Source organism: Anastrepha ludens, chromosome 2 (genome assembly GCF_028408465.1).
Source record: "Anastrepha ludens isolate Willacy chromosome 2, idAnaLude1.1, whole genome shotgun sequence".
NCBI classification, from domain to species: domain Eukaryota; kingdom Metazoa; phylum Arthropoda; class Insecta; order Diptera; family Tephritidae; genus Anastrepha; species Anastrepha ludens.
Window position 1 is genome coordinate 96,635,305 of NC_071498.1, and position 15,895 is coordinate 96,651,199.

At 37.7% G+C, this 15,895-nt stretch overlaps 3 protein-coding genes across 4 annotated transcripts; 2 read left to right on the plus strand and 1 right to left on the minus strand.

The window, feature by feature from the left end:
- Positions 1-2,068: 2,068 nt before the first annotated feature.
- On the plus strand, positions 2,069-2,935 carry LOC128854827 (probable oligoribonuclease). The gene has a single exon (XM_054089240.1). It carries the CDS (start codon positions 2,132-2,134, stop codon positions 2,813-2,815), a length of 684 nt encoding a protein of 227 aa, XP_053945215.1. The 5' UTR covers positions 2,069-2,131; the 3' UTR covers positions 2,816-2,935.
- Positions 2,936-8,887: 5,952 nt separating this feature from the next.
- On the plus strand, positions 8,888-10,447 carry LOC128854824 (COP9 signalosome complex subunit 6). Its single transcript, XM_054089234.1, has 3 exons — positions 8,888-8,926; positions 8,990-9,475; positions 9,545-10,447. Exons 1-3 carry the CDS (start codon positions 8,903-8,905, stop codon positions 10,187-10,189), a joined length of 1,155 nt encoding a protein of 384 aa, XP_053945209.1. The 5' UTR covers positions 8,888-8,902; the 3' UTR covers positions 10,190-10,447.
- LOC128854826 (diphthine methyl ester synthase) lies at positions 10,204-11,970 on the minus strand. 2 transcript variants are annotated; one of them, XM_054089239.1, is made up of 3 exons: positions 11,875-11,970; positions 11,378-11,798; positions 10,204-11,308 (listed from the first exon to the last, which is right to left on the minus strand). In XM_054089239.1, exons 2-3 carry the CDS (start codon positions 11,510-11,512, stop codon positions 10,601-10,603), a joined length of 843 nt encoding a protein of 280 aa, XP_053945214.1. In that variant the 5' UTR covers positions 11,513-11,798; positions 11,875-11,970; the 3' UTR covers positions 10,204-10,600. The 2 variants fall into 2 exon arrangements, with proteins under 2 accessions (XP_053945214.1, XP_053945213.1); XM_054089238.1 differs by lacking the exon at positions 11,875-11,970 and having other exon boundaries at positions 11,378-11,868.
- Between the last annotated feature and the right edge of the window lie 3,925 nt (positions 11,971-15,895).

Below are 15,895 nucleotides of genomic sequence, written 5' to 3' on the forward strand. Positions count from 1 at the left end.
GCACGCCAAAGTCTCTGTAATTTGTACAAAATAACCATTTGAAGAATACTAAATTTGGTGATTTAAGGGATATTAAAAAAGTCCTTAATTTATCAAGAGGGACATCTATCTAACATCTAAAAACACAAGAAATTATTCACATATATCCTTGCCACGGCACCATCCGCATAAAAACGAAGAAAAACTGCATTTGGAGGTTTTATATTCATTTGGCACTTCATTTTCATTAGTTTATATCTCACAAGTCACAATATTATCAAGCCATTCTCTGTATTTTCGCAGTCCATGTAACTTCTTCACCTTGCTTTGTATTGAAACAGAGCTTGACGTCAGCCTTCTCAAAATCGCGAAAAATAAAGCAACTGTTTTGGGAAGATGTCACGTTCAGTATTCAATTCGCCTTGTCATCACCATGACAAGAATTATGAATAATAGAATTCGCTGTGACGTAAGAGTCCAAATATAAACAAACAAAAGGAAGGGGAATTAGTTGTTTGTGAAGAGGAAAAGTAGGCGAAAGCAATGGAAGCAACCAAACACAAGAAATTATACGAACACACATACATTTTCTTGCCACGGCGTCTTCCACATAAAAACTCAAACAAACTGAATTTGGAGGCTATATATTAACTTGTGATTTCACAATGTATAGTCCGGGAGCCAGGGGCCGATTTTTTACTGCGCTTTTGTACCGTTAAATTGTTGACTATACTCGTACTTGTGATTTAGTTTTTATGAATAACAAAAGTGAACGTCAGCTGGCGCAACCCGCGGTTGGTGTGATTGTGGGAGGGTACGAAACGTGTCGAAAAAAACTTTCTACCAACTCATTTTACACCGGCTGAAGTTTTTTTCATGCTTTGTTGGCATTTAGTAGAATAAAAAAAAAGTCAGCTGCGCGGAAAAAGGGGGAAAACACGTCAGCTGAACAGGTGAACTTGTAAAAAAAATTAAAAAGTAAAACTACTTTATGCCGATTGAAATTTTGTTACATAATTTTTAGTCTGGGAGCCAGGGGTCGATTTTGGACTGCGTTTTTATACCGTTAAGTTCTTGAGTATACTTGTGATTTAGCTTTCATGAATAACGAAACTGAACGTCAGCTGGCGCACCCGCTGTGGGTGTGGTTGTGGGAGGGTACGAAACGTGTCGAAAAAAAATTTCTACCAACTCATTTTATACCGGCTGAAATTTTTTTTCATGTTTTGTTGACATTTGGTGGAATAAAAAAAAAATAGTCAGCTGCGCGGTACTTTTTTGCAGATTGAAATTTTCAAATATTATTGTATTAATAAATGAAAATGGGAAAATAATCGTCAGCTGATTGTCCGTTGGGGGAAAAGATGTCAGTCGTAGCATTGAAAATTCCGCGCGCCGCCGAGATGTATGAACGCAATGATACATTCTTGCTTCGGCTGACGGTCTTCCCACCGCTATAAACGCAGCTGACCATCATTATTATATTTTTATGTGTCCAAAATTATTTACAATAGAAAAATTTCAGTCGGCATAAAGTAGTTTTACTTTTTAATTTATTTTACAAGTTCGCCTGTTCAGCTGACGTATTTTCCCCCTCTACGGCGCAGTTGACTGTTTTTTTTTTTTTTAATTCTACTAAATGTCAACAATACACAAAAAAATTTCAGCCGGTATTAAATGAGTTGTTAAAAATTTTTTTCGACACGTTTCGCAGCATCCCACGCACGTACCCGCCGCTACTAGACCAACTGAAGGTTGGTTTTGTCATCCATTGGATGGCGTCTGCCTTCAATATTAAAATCAGTAGGCATGAAATGATGATGTCAAAATGACCCTTGGCTCCCGGACTATTAATACACGACACTTTATTTGCATTAGTTTGATTAGTTTAAGTCACTTAAATCACAATATTACCAAGCCATTTACTGAATTTTCACAACCATGTAATTTCTCCTACTTTTGTTTGTTTTGTATTGTGAAGGGTGCAGTCGTCAGACTTGTCAAAATGGCGAAAAATAAAATAACTGCTTTAAAGGCGCCACCTAAAGTACTCAATTCGCTCTGTCACTACTACCTTTATTTTAGTATGGCAATGATACGTCTGACATGTTTCTCAGTATCTCTCATACATCTTTCGTAACACAACATTCTGATGGCATATAAAACATTTACATTTCTTGCACGTGCAAGAATTGCTGGGATAAAATCGTTTCCCTTCAAATCTGCCTACAGTAAGCGGTATTATACCCTTAATTTAACAGATAAAATGGAGTGCGCGCAAAAATTAGTGGCGAATGAATCTGCAATTGTATGGATGGATCTAGAGATGACGGGGTTGAACTCGATTACTGATAAAATAATCGAAGTTGCGTGCTTGATTACCGACAAAGATCTAAATATATTAACAGAGGGTCTGAACTTCGCTATAAAGTACCCTAAAGAAGTTTTCGAACAAATGAACGAGTGGTGTGTGAAACAGCATAACGAATCCGGCTTAGTGAAAAAGTGTTTGCAATCGGATATTACACCTGAGGGCGCGGAAACCTTACTTTTGGATTACCTGAAAAAACATGTCCCGAAAGGTAAATGCCCGTTGGCCGGTAATTCTATATACATGGATAGACTATTTTTACGGTACCATATGCCCGCCGTTGATGATTACCTGCATTATCGTATTATTGATGTCTCAAGTATTAAGGAATTGTGTCGACGATGGAGATTAGATATACTGAACTCGGCTCCGCAAAAGCGTTTTGCACATCGAAGCTTAGATGACATACAAGATACCATTAATGAATTAAAACATTACCGTAAACATTTTTTTAGAAACAGCTAAGCAATAAGTATAAGAAAAACTAGCAAAATTATTGTATATTTTCTTAGAACTCTTAAAAAATTATACTGCACTGTAAATTCCCTAAAAAAAAAGTTATCTAAAGACTAAAATAATTTAAATCAAAATAAACCTTACGAAAATTACAGTGTTTTAATTTGTAAATGTAGCAGCCCTTATTTAATAAATGGAAAATGTTTTAATGCAAATTGAGTATTTTCTTTGTTATTCAGGCCGGCAGCCTCGCCCGCTAGTTGCCTTAACCCACTATGTATAGAATTTAGATGTGTGACCCAAGGATGATAGATTACTAGGTTTGGTTTCGGCTCTAAGTGAATTTGACAGACGTCACTTGGAATGTGTTTCACAAAATTTTACTGGTACTGATAAAAATCAACACGTATGATGCTCATACCATACCTCAGCTGCGAATAGTTTTGTTTAATTAAAATTGATTTTCAAATATTAGCTATATTTAATTTGAAACACACACGTTTACACAATTGGCTAACATATGCAGTATTGGCTGTTTTGATTTTTATCATACATATATCGGTACTTCAAATTAAATTTTTTAAAACACATCCCAAGTCATGTGGAATCCAGAGTTCCCCTCCAATTTTTTTTTTTTACCTTACCTATGGACAAACCGTGAAATCTAACATCCTTGCATTATTGCAAAAGCTCTCCATGTTCACTTCGCTTTATTTTAGTAACTGACTTCAATTTTAAACATAGAAAATGACATGACAATATGAATTTGTATACACACATGTTAATGTGTATGTGCTACAGAGTCGCATTGCAATCGGATTTATTTTCAACACCCTTCCTCAATGTGAATCTGTTTACATTAAAATTTTACAGTAATTAATATAAATTTAATAATTTTACAAAATTAGAGTGCTTTGTTTTTGACAAATTCTTAGTTAGTACATCAGCTATCATGTTCTCAGTTGAAATGTATCTTAATTCTATATCGCCATTCTGAACAAGCTCTCGGACGAAGTGTTTTCTGATGTCGATGTGCTTTGATCTTGCATGGTATACTGGATTTTTAGCTAAGCTCTGGGCGCTGAGATTGTCACCATATATAACAATTGGTGTATTAGCTTTACCACAGCCAATCTCAATCATTAAGCGTCTCAAATACAACGCTTCCTTCGCAGCTGACGACAATGCCATGTACTCAGCCTCCGTGCTATTCAAGGCCACGGATCCCTGTTTCTCGGACTTCCACGAAATTGGTCCACCGGCCAGAAAAAACACATATCCGGTGTATGATCTGCGATTGCTTATATCACCGCCCCAGTCCGCATCTACGAATCCTTCAAGCGCCTGCCCACATGCGCGATAATTCAGCTTCAGATCTATTGTGGCTGCTAGGTACCGCATTACATGCTTCACACCTGCGACATGTTCCCTATGTGGGTTCTTGTTCCTCTGTGCCAACTTTACAGCTGAATGATAAATATCTGGTCTGGAAGTCAAAGCTAGCCACATTAACTCGCCGATCGCTGATTGATATGCCGTTGGATCTTCTACCTCGCATCTTTCGCTGTCACATGCTACTTGATACCCTGCATCTAATGGCGTTGCTGCGACCCTACATTGCTGCATGCTGTGACGCTGTAGCATATCTTTGATATAAAGTGATTGGTTCATCGATATGTCGCCTAAATCGCCATCGCGCTGTATCTGCATACCCAAGAACATCTGCAATTGACCCTTGTCGACGCATTCAAACTTTGTTGAAATCATTGACTTGATTTGTATCAAATCCGTCTTCTTCTGGCACGCTATAAGCAAATCATCAACATAAATTAGAATTAAACAAAGACTACCTTTCATGTCCTGCTTATACAAGCATGGCTCGTTTTGGCACTGAGTGAACCCAATTTCAACTAGCGCTGCATTCAGCATGGAGTTCCACTCCCTTCCTGCTTGTTTTAAACCATAAATCGCCTTGTTCAACCTCAATACTCTTCCGGGACAGGTCTTGTCTGCATACCCCTCCGGCTGATTCATATAGACTACGTCTTTTAACTCGCTATTAAGATATGCTGTACAAACGTCCATTTGATGCAGGTGCAGTTTCAGTTCAACAGAAAGCGCAAGAATTAAGCGTATTGTTTCATACCGACACACCGGTGAGAATGTTTCACCATAGTTCACGCCGAACTTTTGCGAGCACCCTTTAGCTACCAATCGTGCTTTATGGCTTTTAACATCACCAACTTCGTTTCTCTTGACTGTGTAAACCCATTTACAGCCAATCGCCTTCTGGTCTTTGGGTAAGTCTGTCAGCGTCCACGTACCATTCGCCACCAGTGCCTCATATTCTGCGTCCATGACTGCCTGCCAATATGAACCGTGCTTACTGCCACATGCTTCACCAAATGTTTGCGGCAACTGTATCTCTTTAGCTTGTACTGCGTGGATGATGTTGTAATCTTTCTTTGGACGTCCTGGCATACCAGTTCGAATTAATTTCGGTCTGCCGGGCCCGACCTTCACCCCTTGCTTGTGTACCAGTTCTGACTCTTCTGCGCTGGCGTATTCATCACTACCCATACTATCGCTGAACGAATCTGCCTGCTGATCATCGTCATCACTACATGGAAGTAGCTTCACTCTATTATGGCCTGGTGTATCAGCTGTTGAATTTTCTGCTGGAAAATTGAATACTATCTGGTCATCATTTTGGGCTGCGTGTAGAGGTTCATCAAACAAAACATCACGTTTTTCTACGATTTGGTGTTTTTCTTTATCGTAGAGCTTTTGATACTAACGAATACCCTACCAGACGGTACTCTTTTCCTTTCGCCTGAAATTTGCTGTGATGCGTCTTGTCCAAACCAACAGCCACTGACCCGAATATACGCATATTCTGCACATTGGGCTTTCTGCCACTCCACGCTTCGAACGGTGTCATACCAACTAAGGCTGTAGTTGGCGATCTGTTTCTAATATAAACCGCTGTCTGTACTGCCTCTGCCCACAGAAACTCGGGCATATTAGAATGCACTAGCAAACTTCTCGCCATCTCAACAAGAGTGCGATTTGCTCGTTCTGCTACGCCATTCTGTTGGGGGCTATACGGCACAGTTAGTTGACGCGTTATGCCATGCTGCTTCAAAAAGTCGTCAAAACGTTTATTGATGTATTCTCGTCCGTTATCGCTACGTATCACTTTAATTTTTTGTCCAGTCTGACGCTCTACCATATTTTTAAATGAAACAAATTTTTCAAAGACCTCGTCCTTTGACTTGAGAAAAAATGTAAATATGCGACGAGACATGTCGTCGATGAAAGTTAAAAAATAAGCTGACCCACCAAGAGAACGCTTCTCAAACGGACCACAAACATCAGTATGCACTAATTCCAGTAGTTGCGTTGCTCGATTTTCTGACGCTGTTGAAAATGGTTGAGTGTGTATTTTACACTTCATACACGTCCTACACTGTGACTTGTCTGAAAAATCTACGTTATCTATGCCACGCACCATCATATTCTTGGTGAGCTTCATGAGGCTGCCATAATTCAAATGGCCATATCGAAAATGCCACATTGCCGCACTGCACTGTACTGTGCTAAAGCATACGTCACCATTACTTTCGATTACAAACAGTTTGTTTTTCTTCACAGCTCTCAAAATTGGCTGGCCTTGCTGACTTACAACCGCACACTCGTTGTTGAAGTTAACTGTACACCCATGTTCGACGGCTCGACTAACCGACACGAAATTCCCCTTAATTTGCGGTACATGCAAAACATTCTGTAATTTGAGTTCACAGAATTCAGTTCGAAAAATAACGTCGCCTCTGCCTACTGCACGTATAACGTTATTATCAGCCAACGCCACATTCTCTTCTTGGAAAACATAATTCGTAAAAAGACTACGCGCGCAACTCTTGTGCGCTGTCGCCCCGCTGTCTAGACACCAACTCGAACCTTCCAACTTACTTACATCTGCCGCTGCTAGAACTGTAAATGATCGATGTTGTTGTTGTTGCGTTTTCGTTGATTCTTCTTTGATTTTGTTTTTGCATTGATTTTTATAATGACCGCGCTGCCCGCACCTGTAGCATTCGACATCTTTCTTTTCCCCTCTCTTCTTCCGTAACGCCTTTGTATTTGCATGGAATGCCTGTTGCTCGCTGCAATTTACCGCCTTGGATTCGGTACCCCTGCGCTCACCTTCTTCCAATAACTTTATTTTTAATACTTCTAGCGAAGGCAAATTGTCGCGTGTTTCCATGGCTATCACAAAATTTTCATAGTGCTTAGGCAAGCTTGAAAGCAACATTATAACTGCTAGCTCCTCGCTGAGTTTAATGTCCAGCTCCGAGAGCTTGTCCACCGCTGAGCAAAACTTATTAATGTAGCTGCACATAACGTCACCCTCCATCATCCGCAAACCAAGCAACTGCTTATACAGGCACACCTTCCTCACTGGACCACTGGGTTAATGCACATCCTTGAGCTTCTTCCATGCGCTCGCCGCTGTCGCACAGTTCTTTAAGTAGCACAACTGCGATGGCTTCACGCTCAACGTGATCATTGCCAATGCCTTTTTGTCGAGTGCATCCCAGCTCGCCGCATCTGCTACTGGTCGCTCTCCGTCTATCACCATCCATATCTCTGCATGCACCAACACGCTGCGCATTTGGATGCTCCAGGAGTCATAGTTACCTTCATCTAATTTTTCAATTTGGTACATGGACCCCATGGTGACCGCACACAATTCACTCAAGTTTCAGATTCTCGAACAACTTCTAATTCACTGATATCCCGATTACTCAAAGCGCGAGACCCTCGTGGCTGGGCCCATAACCTGTTCACTTCGCTTTATTTTAGTAACTGACTTCAATTTTAAACATAGAAAATGACATGGCAATATGAATTTGTATACACACATGTTAATGTGTATGTGCTACAGAGTCGCATTGCAATCGGATTTATTTTCAACACTCCAAAAGTGTTCTTCCAATTATCCAAATTTCGTAGATTGCAGAGTTGCTTAGTTGCATTTAGGTAGAGAATTTTGGTATAGCAAATGTACATTTGAATTTCATCAAAAGCTATATGCGCTATTGCACATTTATAATTCATTGTTATTATTATTAATATATTATATTAAACGATATTTCCGGGTTAAATTTTTTGTCAAGCGAGCAGAAAAGTGAGAAATCTACGATGGCAAATATACCTATAAGAAAATGCATAGAAAGCATGGAATTCAAAGCTTTTAGAACCAAGTGATATTATTTCGAGTTTTAAGTTCCTACGGCAATTGATTCTACGTTACCGGAACGACCCGGATTTATATCCGGCCAAGGTCTGTCACTTCAGCAGCATTCCCCATATAAAGGGTGGTTAAATTTCAAGGGCCGATGTTGAATATGAACCACACCTAAACGTCAACGACCGTTGTACTTCTTTCTTTGGGGTTATTTGAAAGAAAAGGTGTACGTCGATAAGCCAGCAGCAATTCAAGAGCTAAAGGATAAGATAATTCGGCACATTAACGGCATAGAACCTCAATTATACCTCAGCGTCATCGAAAATTTGGACCATCGGATGGAGGTGTGCCGCCGAGGCCGCGGCGGCCATTTGGCCTATATTTTGTTCCATACGTAATTGAGCTATACCAATATTATCATAATAAAGAGAAATGACAATAATTTCCTAAAAAAAAATGTATTTTATTCAAAATCAACACCGGCCCTTGAAACTTAACTACCCTTTATGTATGGGGAATGTTTATGCTGCTACAACAACAACAAAATCTCGAGTTTTAACGTAATTTCACTTACAAAATACCCAATTCCTGTTCACCTAAAAATCGAATCGTTTAAACAATGTAGGCAACTTTTTCACATAAAACAAATCATCTGTGAAAGAAGCAATCATGTAAGCAGCTTTATATAATGTTAACGTTTTCAGTGTCTTCAACTATTGTATATAAATGGATAATTAATAATTTTTGGGAGACGAAAAAAATGTATTTCGGGAGTAGTCTTGATTTATGTACATATGCACTGGTTAGGATTTCCTAACCAAGCGTGTCATTTCATAAAATATTTGATGACAGTTATTTGGAGGAACAAAGTAACACTTGTGATTTATGTTCAAATTTAAGCCGTTTTATAAATATCAACCCTACTTTAACAGGGAAACCAGTTGCAGGGAGTGAAAAATGTAGAACCATACAGCTGTTTCACATACTATAGAGTTGGCTACCCTGTGCCTGACGAAATTGTTGCGGCTTTTGAGGAAGATCGCAATTTCATATTCAACAAAGAAATAAACATTAAAATGGAGCACATGGACGTTGACTTGGATACTAACTTAAACTTTGAACCATCATGCAGTCATAATCCGAAATGTTCGAACATCAGCATCATGGCTGGACCAGGCACAACGCCGTCAGTTACGGCCTCCTTACATCCTTTGGTAATATTGAATATTTCCGAACATTGGACGCGCATACGTGCACAAGCGGGTGAAACTTGTCAGGTGTTCGGCGCTTTGATAGGCAAGCAAAAAGGTCGTAATATTGAAGTGATGAATTCATTCGAACTAAGAGTGGACAGGGTGGGAAAAGATGTTATCATCAATCGGGTGTATTATCAAACGAAGGAACAGCAATTCAAGCAGGTACGTAAAAAATCGTATATGACGAAAAATATATATTTTTAATTATTTTTAATATTGATATTATTCTAGGTATTTAGCGATTTAGATTTCATAGGATGGTACACTACTGATGAGGCTCCCACACTCCTTGATATTCACATCCAAAAACAAATGGCTCAAATTAACGAATGCCCTATTTTATTGCAATTGAACCCATCGTCACGAAGCGTTGATCAACTACCACTCAAGTTGTACGAGTCCACCATCGAATTAGTAGGTGGAGAAGCTACAATGTTGTTTGTTCCACTGACATACACATTGGCAACCGAAGAAGCTGAACGAATCGGTGTTGATCACGTAGCGCGCATGTCCACTAACGAGACTGGAGAAAAATCTGTAGTTGCTGAACATTTGGTGGCGCAAGATAGCGCTATAAAAATGTTAAATAAACGTATCCAAATAGTTTTGAAATATATTAAAGACGTTGAGGATGGTAAACTGGCGGCAAACCAAGAGATTTTACGTGACGCATATGCATTAAGCCATCGACTACCTGTAATGAAAGGTCCCGCTTTTCAGGAGGAGTTGTACACTCAATGCAACGATGTTGCCCTCATAAGTTATTTGGGCGCAATGACCAAAGGCTGCAACGATATGAACCACTTTGTCAACAAATTCAATGTACTTTATGATCGTCAAGGATCCGGACGACGTGCTCGTGGTTTATATTTTTAAATTATTAGTCTCAGAACAGAAATAAATGCTCTACGTGGGAGAATTGTATTTAAAGAATTTTATAGGAAAAATAATTATATTCCCCTTTAATGAATTACAATACACAGAGAAGTTAGCAAACTTTCTCCAAATGTTGAACTGTGCTTATAACGAGTTTAGGCTTACATCAATTAATTAAACAAATGCACAACATTGTTCACCATATAGTACGACATACATAATTATAAAAACAACTAAGTGGATTACCATTTAACAGCATTCAATTGTTTGATTTTCTTATAATTAATTACATTTAGGAGGATCCGCTTTTGATTGTTGTTGCGTATGAATTGCTGCGAAGAAATTGTCAAATCACAGTGGAGTCATTTTGGGTGAACCAATATGCGATGTCAATCTTCCTTAAAGCTGTTTTCAGTGATTGTAATCCTCCAATTTTAATGTGGCATATTGTTGTAGAAATTCCACTTCAAGTGGATGCATTTCTTTAGCAGGTATCACTAAAGAATGTAAAGGGCCACCGAGATCAGTTTGGCTTAATTCACGTAGTGTGCCCACAATTATACGTTGACTATCTTGTCCCACCCGTGCTAGTCCCACGCACAGTGAAAATTCATTAAGAATAGTGTTGCGTTCCAGCGCATCTTTCTTTTCAACAATAGCCATCAATTGTTGCGCAGCTTCAGCAACAGTCATAAAACGTGGCGGTTGATATTCTTTCCGCCGACGCATGAGGCTCTCCGGAGTAGGTTCTTTAACTTTGATGTCCAGTAAGCACAGAGTATGCATATTGTGCAGCCTATTTAATTTGATTTTGTCATAAAAACTATCTGGCTTCCATGTCTCATCCCAATATGGTATCGATACAGTCTCACCAAATTTATAAAGCTGTAGACCGCAACACCCAATAGCATTCAGAATAGACGCATTATGTACGACCTTGCACGGAATTCTTTTCTCTTTGGCGCGAAGTATTAAATCAGTATGAGTAGTAGCACCAAACGGATCCCCAACTACTAACAATGCAATGTCTTCCTCGGCAGCTCCTCTTAATATTTGATCTGCACCTTGTTCGACTAGATCACGATCTGCCAACAGCAGTGGACGTCCATAGAAGGTTTCCTGATTCAAGTTCAAAATACAATTTATGTACAATTTATAAAAATCAATAAAAGAAAAAATCCCACTTACTAGCTCTTCCTGGGGGCAACCCAGTATAGAAGTATATATTTCCAGGTATACTCGCGCGCACGCCTTTACAATCTCAAGGCCTTTCACTGTAATGTCAGTCGGGTCGCCAAGCCCCAATCCGATCAAGTAGAACATATTGTTTTTGGTTTCTCAACACCTATTCCTACTACTATTGCCTACAACAACTACTACTATTGTATCAACTAGCTGTTTCTGCTGTAGCTCCGTGTCCTACAACCACCTTGATATAATCGCACTTGCACTTGCACTTTTCCCGCGCTTACAAGTACATACACTAAAATTACTATAATGTACTTGTATTTTATGCCTGACGGATTTTTCGCAATTCAGCCTTGCAAATGTTCTTGGAGTTACAATATGTACTCTTATGTGGATTTTGTGGACGCACGTGCTGCTGTTGCTAAAATGAGAAAAAAAGCCAAACAATTATGCTCAACTTGCAGAAAAACTATTTCGCTCAACCCTGTCAAATTTACCAAAGCTGTAATTTGCCAAGTAACGGTATTCACTCGCTGAACAATTTTTTTTCAATGTGTACTCATTTAAACTGGTGTAATGGAACGGCTGCTTTTTTTGCTTTCTGGGGTTGAATGTGTTTTCGTTTGTAACATAATTGAAATTTTTGGGTTTCGTAAGTGATAAGTGGATTTTGACATTCAAACCATCAAAATGTATAAACCAAACTCATGTAAATTTTATTTTTGTACCACTGTTACAACCTTGCAAGGATTGCTCGTTAGGCATGGTGAAAAAAAAATTTCAGGGGAACCCTAGATTCTACGCCATTCGTTTTGTGCTTCACAAAATTTAGCTTTAGCTTAGTGAAACACAAAACGTATGACGTCGGCATATCTGTAAAATTCGCTAAGAGCCGAATAAGGGTCTGCTAGGTAGTACACCTCTAAAAATTGTTTCACCATGCCAACCTTGTACGAGTTCGCTTTGATTTTTATGTTGTTATAACAAGCACGAACAAAATAGTAGTACTGTGAAGAACGCCAACCACAATGTAGAGGATACGAAAGTGTAGCCAAATGTATCTATACAAGAATAATGAAATTAGAGATTGCACTTTCCGAATTTGTCAAAATGGCGAAAAAAATAAACTGTTTTTGGAAGACACCACCTATAGTACTCAATTCGCCTTGGAATTTTGCTTATATCTATATTTCACTGTTTACATTCTTATTATGAGTTAAATATTTGATTTGAAGTTGAAATACTATTTTGAAAGAAGCTATATAAATAAATAAAAAATAGGCAAATGTGTTTTGTGTGTGAAAGGTTGGATATGGAAATGGTGTATTTTTTTTAAAGTACCCAAAATTGTGGAAACCGATGTAGGCAGTATAAAACAAAGGAGAGTATGTGTGCGGAGCACTTTATATATCCGTATCCTTCATCGTTGCAAATTATACATATGTAAGTGCCAACTTTACGCCAGTTGTGCAGGTTACAATGAAGCAGTGATGCAAATGGAAACTGGGGTGCTCGATACACTTATCTTTCTGCGGCACTGCTAGCGTGCAAGCTCGATCATAGGTCTGTGAAAAATTCCGTTTTAAGGGGTTATACGCAGTTATGACTTTCAAAAAAATCGATTTTTTTATTGCATTTTTGTAATGTACATATATTCAAAAGTATACGCACGAAATTTGAAGTAGATCTAAGCAATACCTTCGGAGTTATACCTAAATATGTAGAGATGCCTCGGCACGTTTTAAGGTAGGTATTGAAACTTTAAACGTGTTTTTTTCAAAACGGCATTTTTCAAGTCGGTGTACACGATATCTCGAAAACGGCTTGTTTGATCGGTCAACTGTTTCAACTCAATCTTTAAAGATACATTTTCTAGTAATTAATCGTTCCTTTTGTAAATCTGATACTTATTTTCCATTTTATAATCAATTTACGGCCAAATTTTAACGTAAAAATCGAAATCATTTCTTTTAAAAGCTGCCATTTTGTGAAAATTCACTATTTTGATTAGCCGAACGATTAATTACTAGATAATCTAATATATTAACAAAATTTGTTTGGTTTTTTGATTTCAGATAATCCAATCCTGAGTTACGATGTACACCGTAAATCGTCTTTTTTAAAGGAGGTTCCAGAAATCGCCTGCAGCGCGCTCTATAATCAACATTTTCATAAATAAAAATTTTTGTTACGTTCTTGAAGGATACTTTTATAACCGCCAAAAATTTTCAAATTAAAATATTCTGAAGTTTCTTCAGGATAAATCCTTGACAATCCGTCTTTTATTTGCTTCATAACTGCGTATAACCCCTTAAGCGTTAAATAAGTTAAACGAATTTCTGTAATCGATTTAAAAATTTGTTGAACACGTAATAAAGCAATTCTCTCCAGAATTTTTAAAGCTAACTTTTAATAACTGCCCCAATACTCCCATTATTATGAAGTATTTAATTTTAATAACATATAGTTCATTTAAATATTAATGGGTTTTGTAATGTACATATGCTTTGACATATACATATTAGAATATGTAGAAAATAATATCAAATTTAGATGTACTAACTAAAATTAACTAAATAGATACTCTATATGTATATGTATATCATGTATCTTACGGTGCTCACACTCACCAACGTATCGTAGTGCCTTTCCGTTGCCCGTAGGATACACAAAATTGAGCAAAACTTAAGGTGCGCACACTGACCAACGTATGGTCGTCAGTTACCGCAATTGAGCAAACCTTATACCGTAGAAAAAAACTGAGTTCTTTTAGTTACATATTTATACAATACATCGGCTTGTGTGCGTTTGTGTTTGGTTGTACCGACACAATGTTGCCATTGATATTTTTGCATACACGATTTTTCACACATCCGCGTTATCAGTTACAATTTTTCATTGTTTAATAAACCAAAGCCAAAAACCACCAAATGGAAATAATTCATTTATCTATAATTATCATTATTCAACATTGTTTTTAAGTTATTTTAATAAAAATTAAAATTTTTCTGAGTTTATTTTGTAAATGATTTTGAAATGTATTGTTTGACAAAACTGTGTGGCAAGAGAGCAATCCTGAGAGGAATTTTCAAAAATCCTGCGACAAAATCTACGATACGGAAGGGAAGTAATTTTTCATTTACATGGGGCCTTCATTAGTTTGATCATAACAACTGACAGGGGACTGCGTCTACGTCGGTGACTGTAGAAGGTGGCAACATCCACGAACCGCTATCCCGCTCTTAGTGAATTTGACAGAATCAGGTGATTTGCTGACGTTATAATATTTTATATACGTATATATATACCTATGTTTATACAAGAATGATGTATCGCATATATAATATATATATAGGAGTTTACACCCTTTATTTGGTGTTTGGCCGAGCTCCTCCTCCTATTTGTGGTGTCTTGATGTTTTTCCACAAATGGAGGGACCTACACTTTTACGCCCCCTTCGAACGACATACTGTTAATGAGGAGTTTTTTCAAGGCGATAATACACTCGGATGCTTCCCAATATTTGCCGAGGGGCGACCGGTATTAGAAGCAACTTTTTTCTATTATATTCGGATAGTCGGACGTGCGCATTTTTAAATTGTAGTCACGTACGTACATATATTCGGCTAAGGCAACCGCCGCCAAATAAATAGATACATATGTTAGGTTTAGAAAATTATTTAAAATTGTTTTCTTATATATTTTCTAGAATATAGATAGAAAATTTTCATACTTTGGAAAACGACATCTTTTTCAATTTTATAAGTAAACGTTAAATTTTACTGAAAATAAAGCATAGATGAAATATAGAAAACTTAATTACCTTTAATTTGATATATCACTTGTTTTGGTTGGTTAACGGATTCTCCGATATTAGAAATGTTTATGGTCTACCTTTTTCTTTAATCAAAAACCTATATTATGCCAAATTTCGAACACTACATCATGAACATAGAAATTGGATTGTCTGGTTTTTGTATTTTTTTCTTGTTTGTTTGCTGTAAGCTAGTGTAGTCATCATGCTAAATGGTTTAATTAGTGCGTTAACATAAATTTTGTTTTTCCCACGAAAGTCAGCGAGCCATTCAAATTTAAACATAATAAATAATTTTCAGCATTACTTTCTATATTTCTCTGCGGCTTTTACTCTGTATTATAAAATACACTAACAGACAGAAAAACGTCCAAAAGCAGTAAAAAGTTTAAGAAACACCTCACGAAAAAACTAATAAAGTGAGGTGATTTATATCGCAGGCTTGTCAGGTGTAGTTTTCAAATTCAGATCTTTAATGTTTAAAGTTTATTGTTTCTGTCTATCATAAGGTTTCTTAAGTCAGTGAGGCGGCTCTAATGAGTCTAAACGTTAGCGACCGGGCATATTGATTAGGGTAGTCCTTTAGTGTGGGAAAAATACAAAAATAAGTACCACCTAAATCCTAGATCCCCTTGACAACCTGCGCTCTACTCCTGGAAGGATGCGCTATGCACCAACTCAGCGAACGCTGGGCAAGTACACGA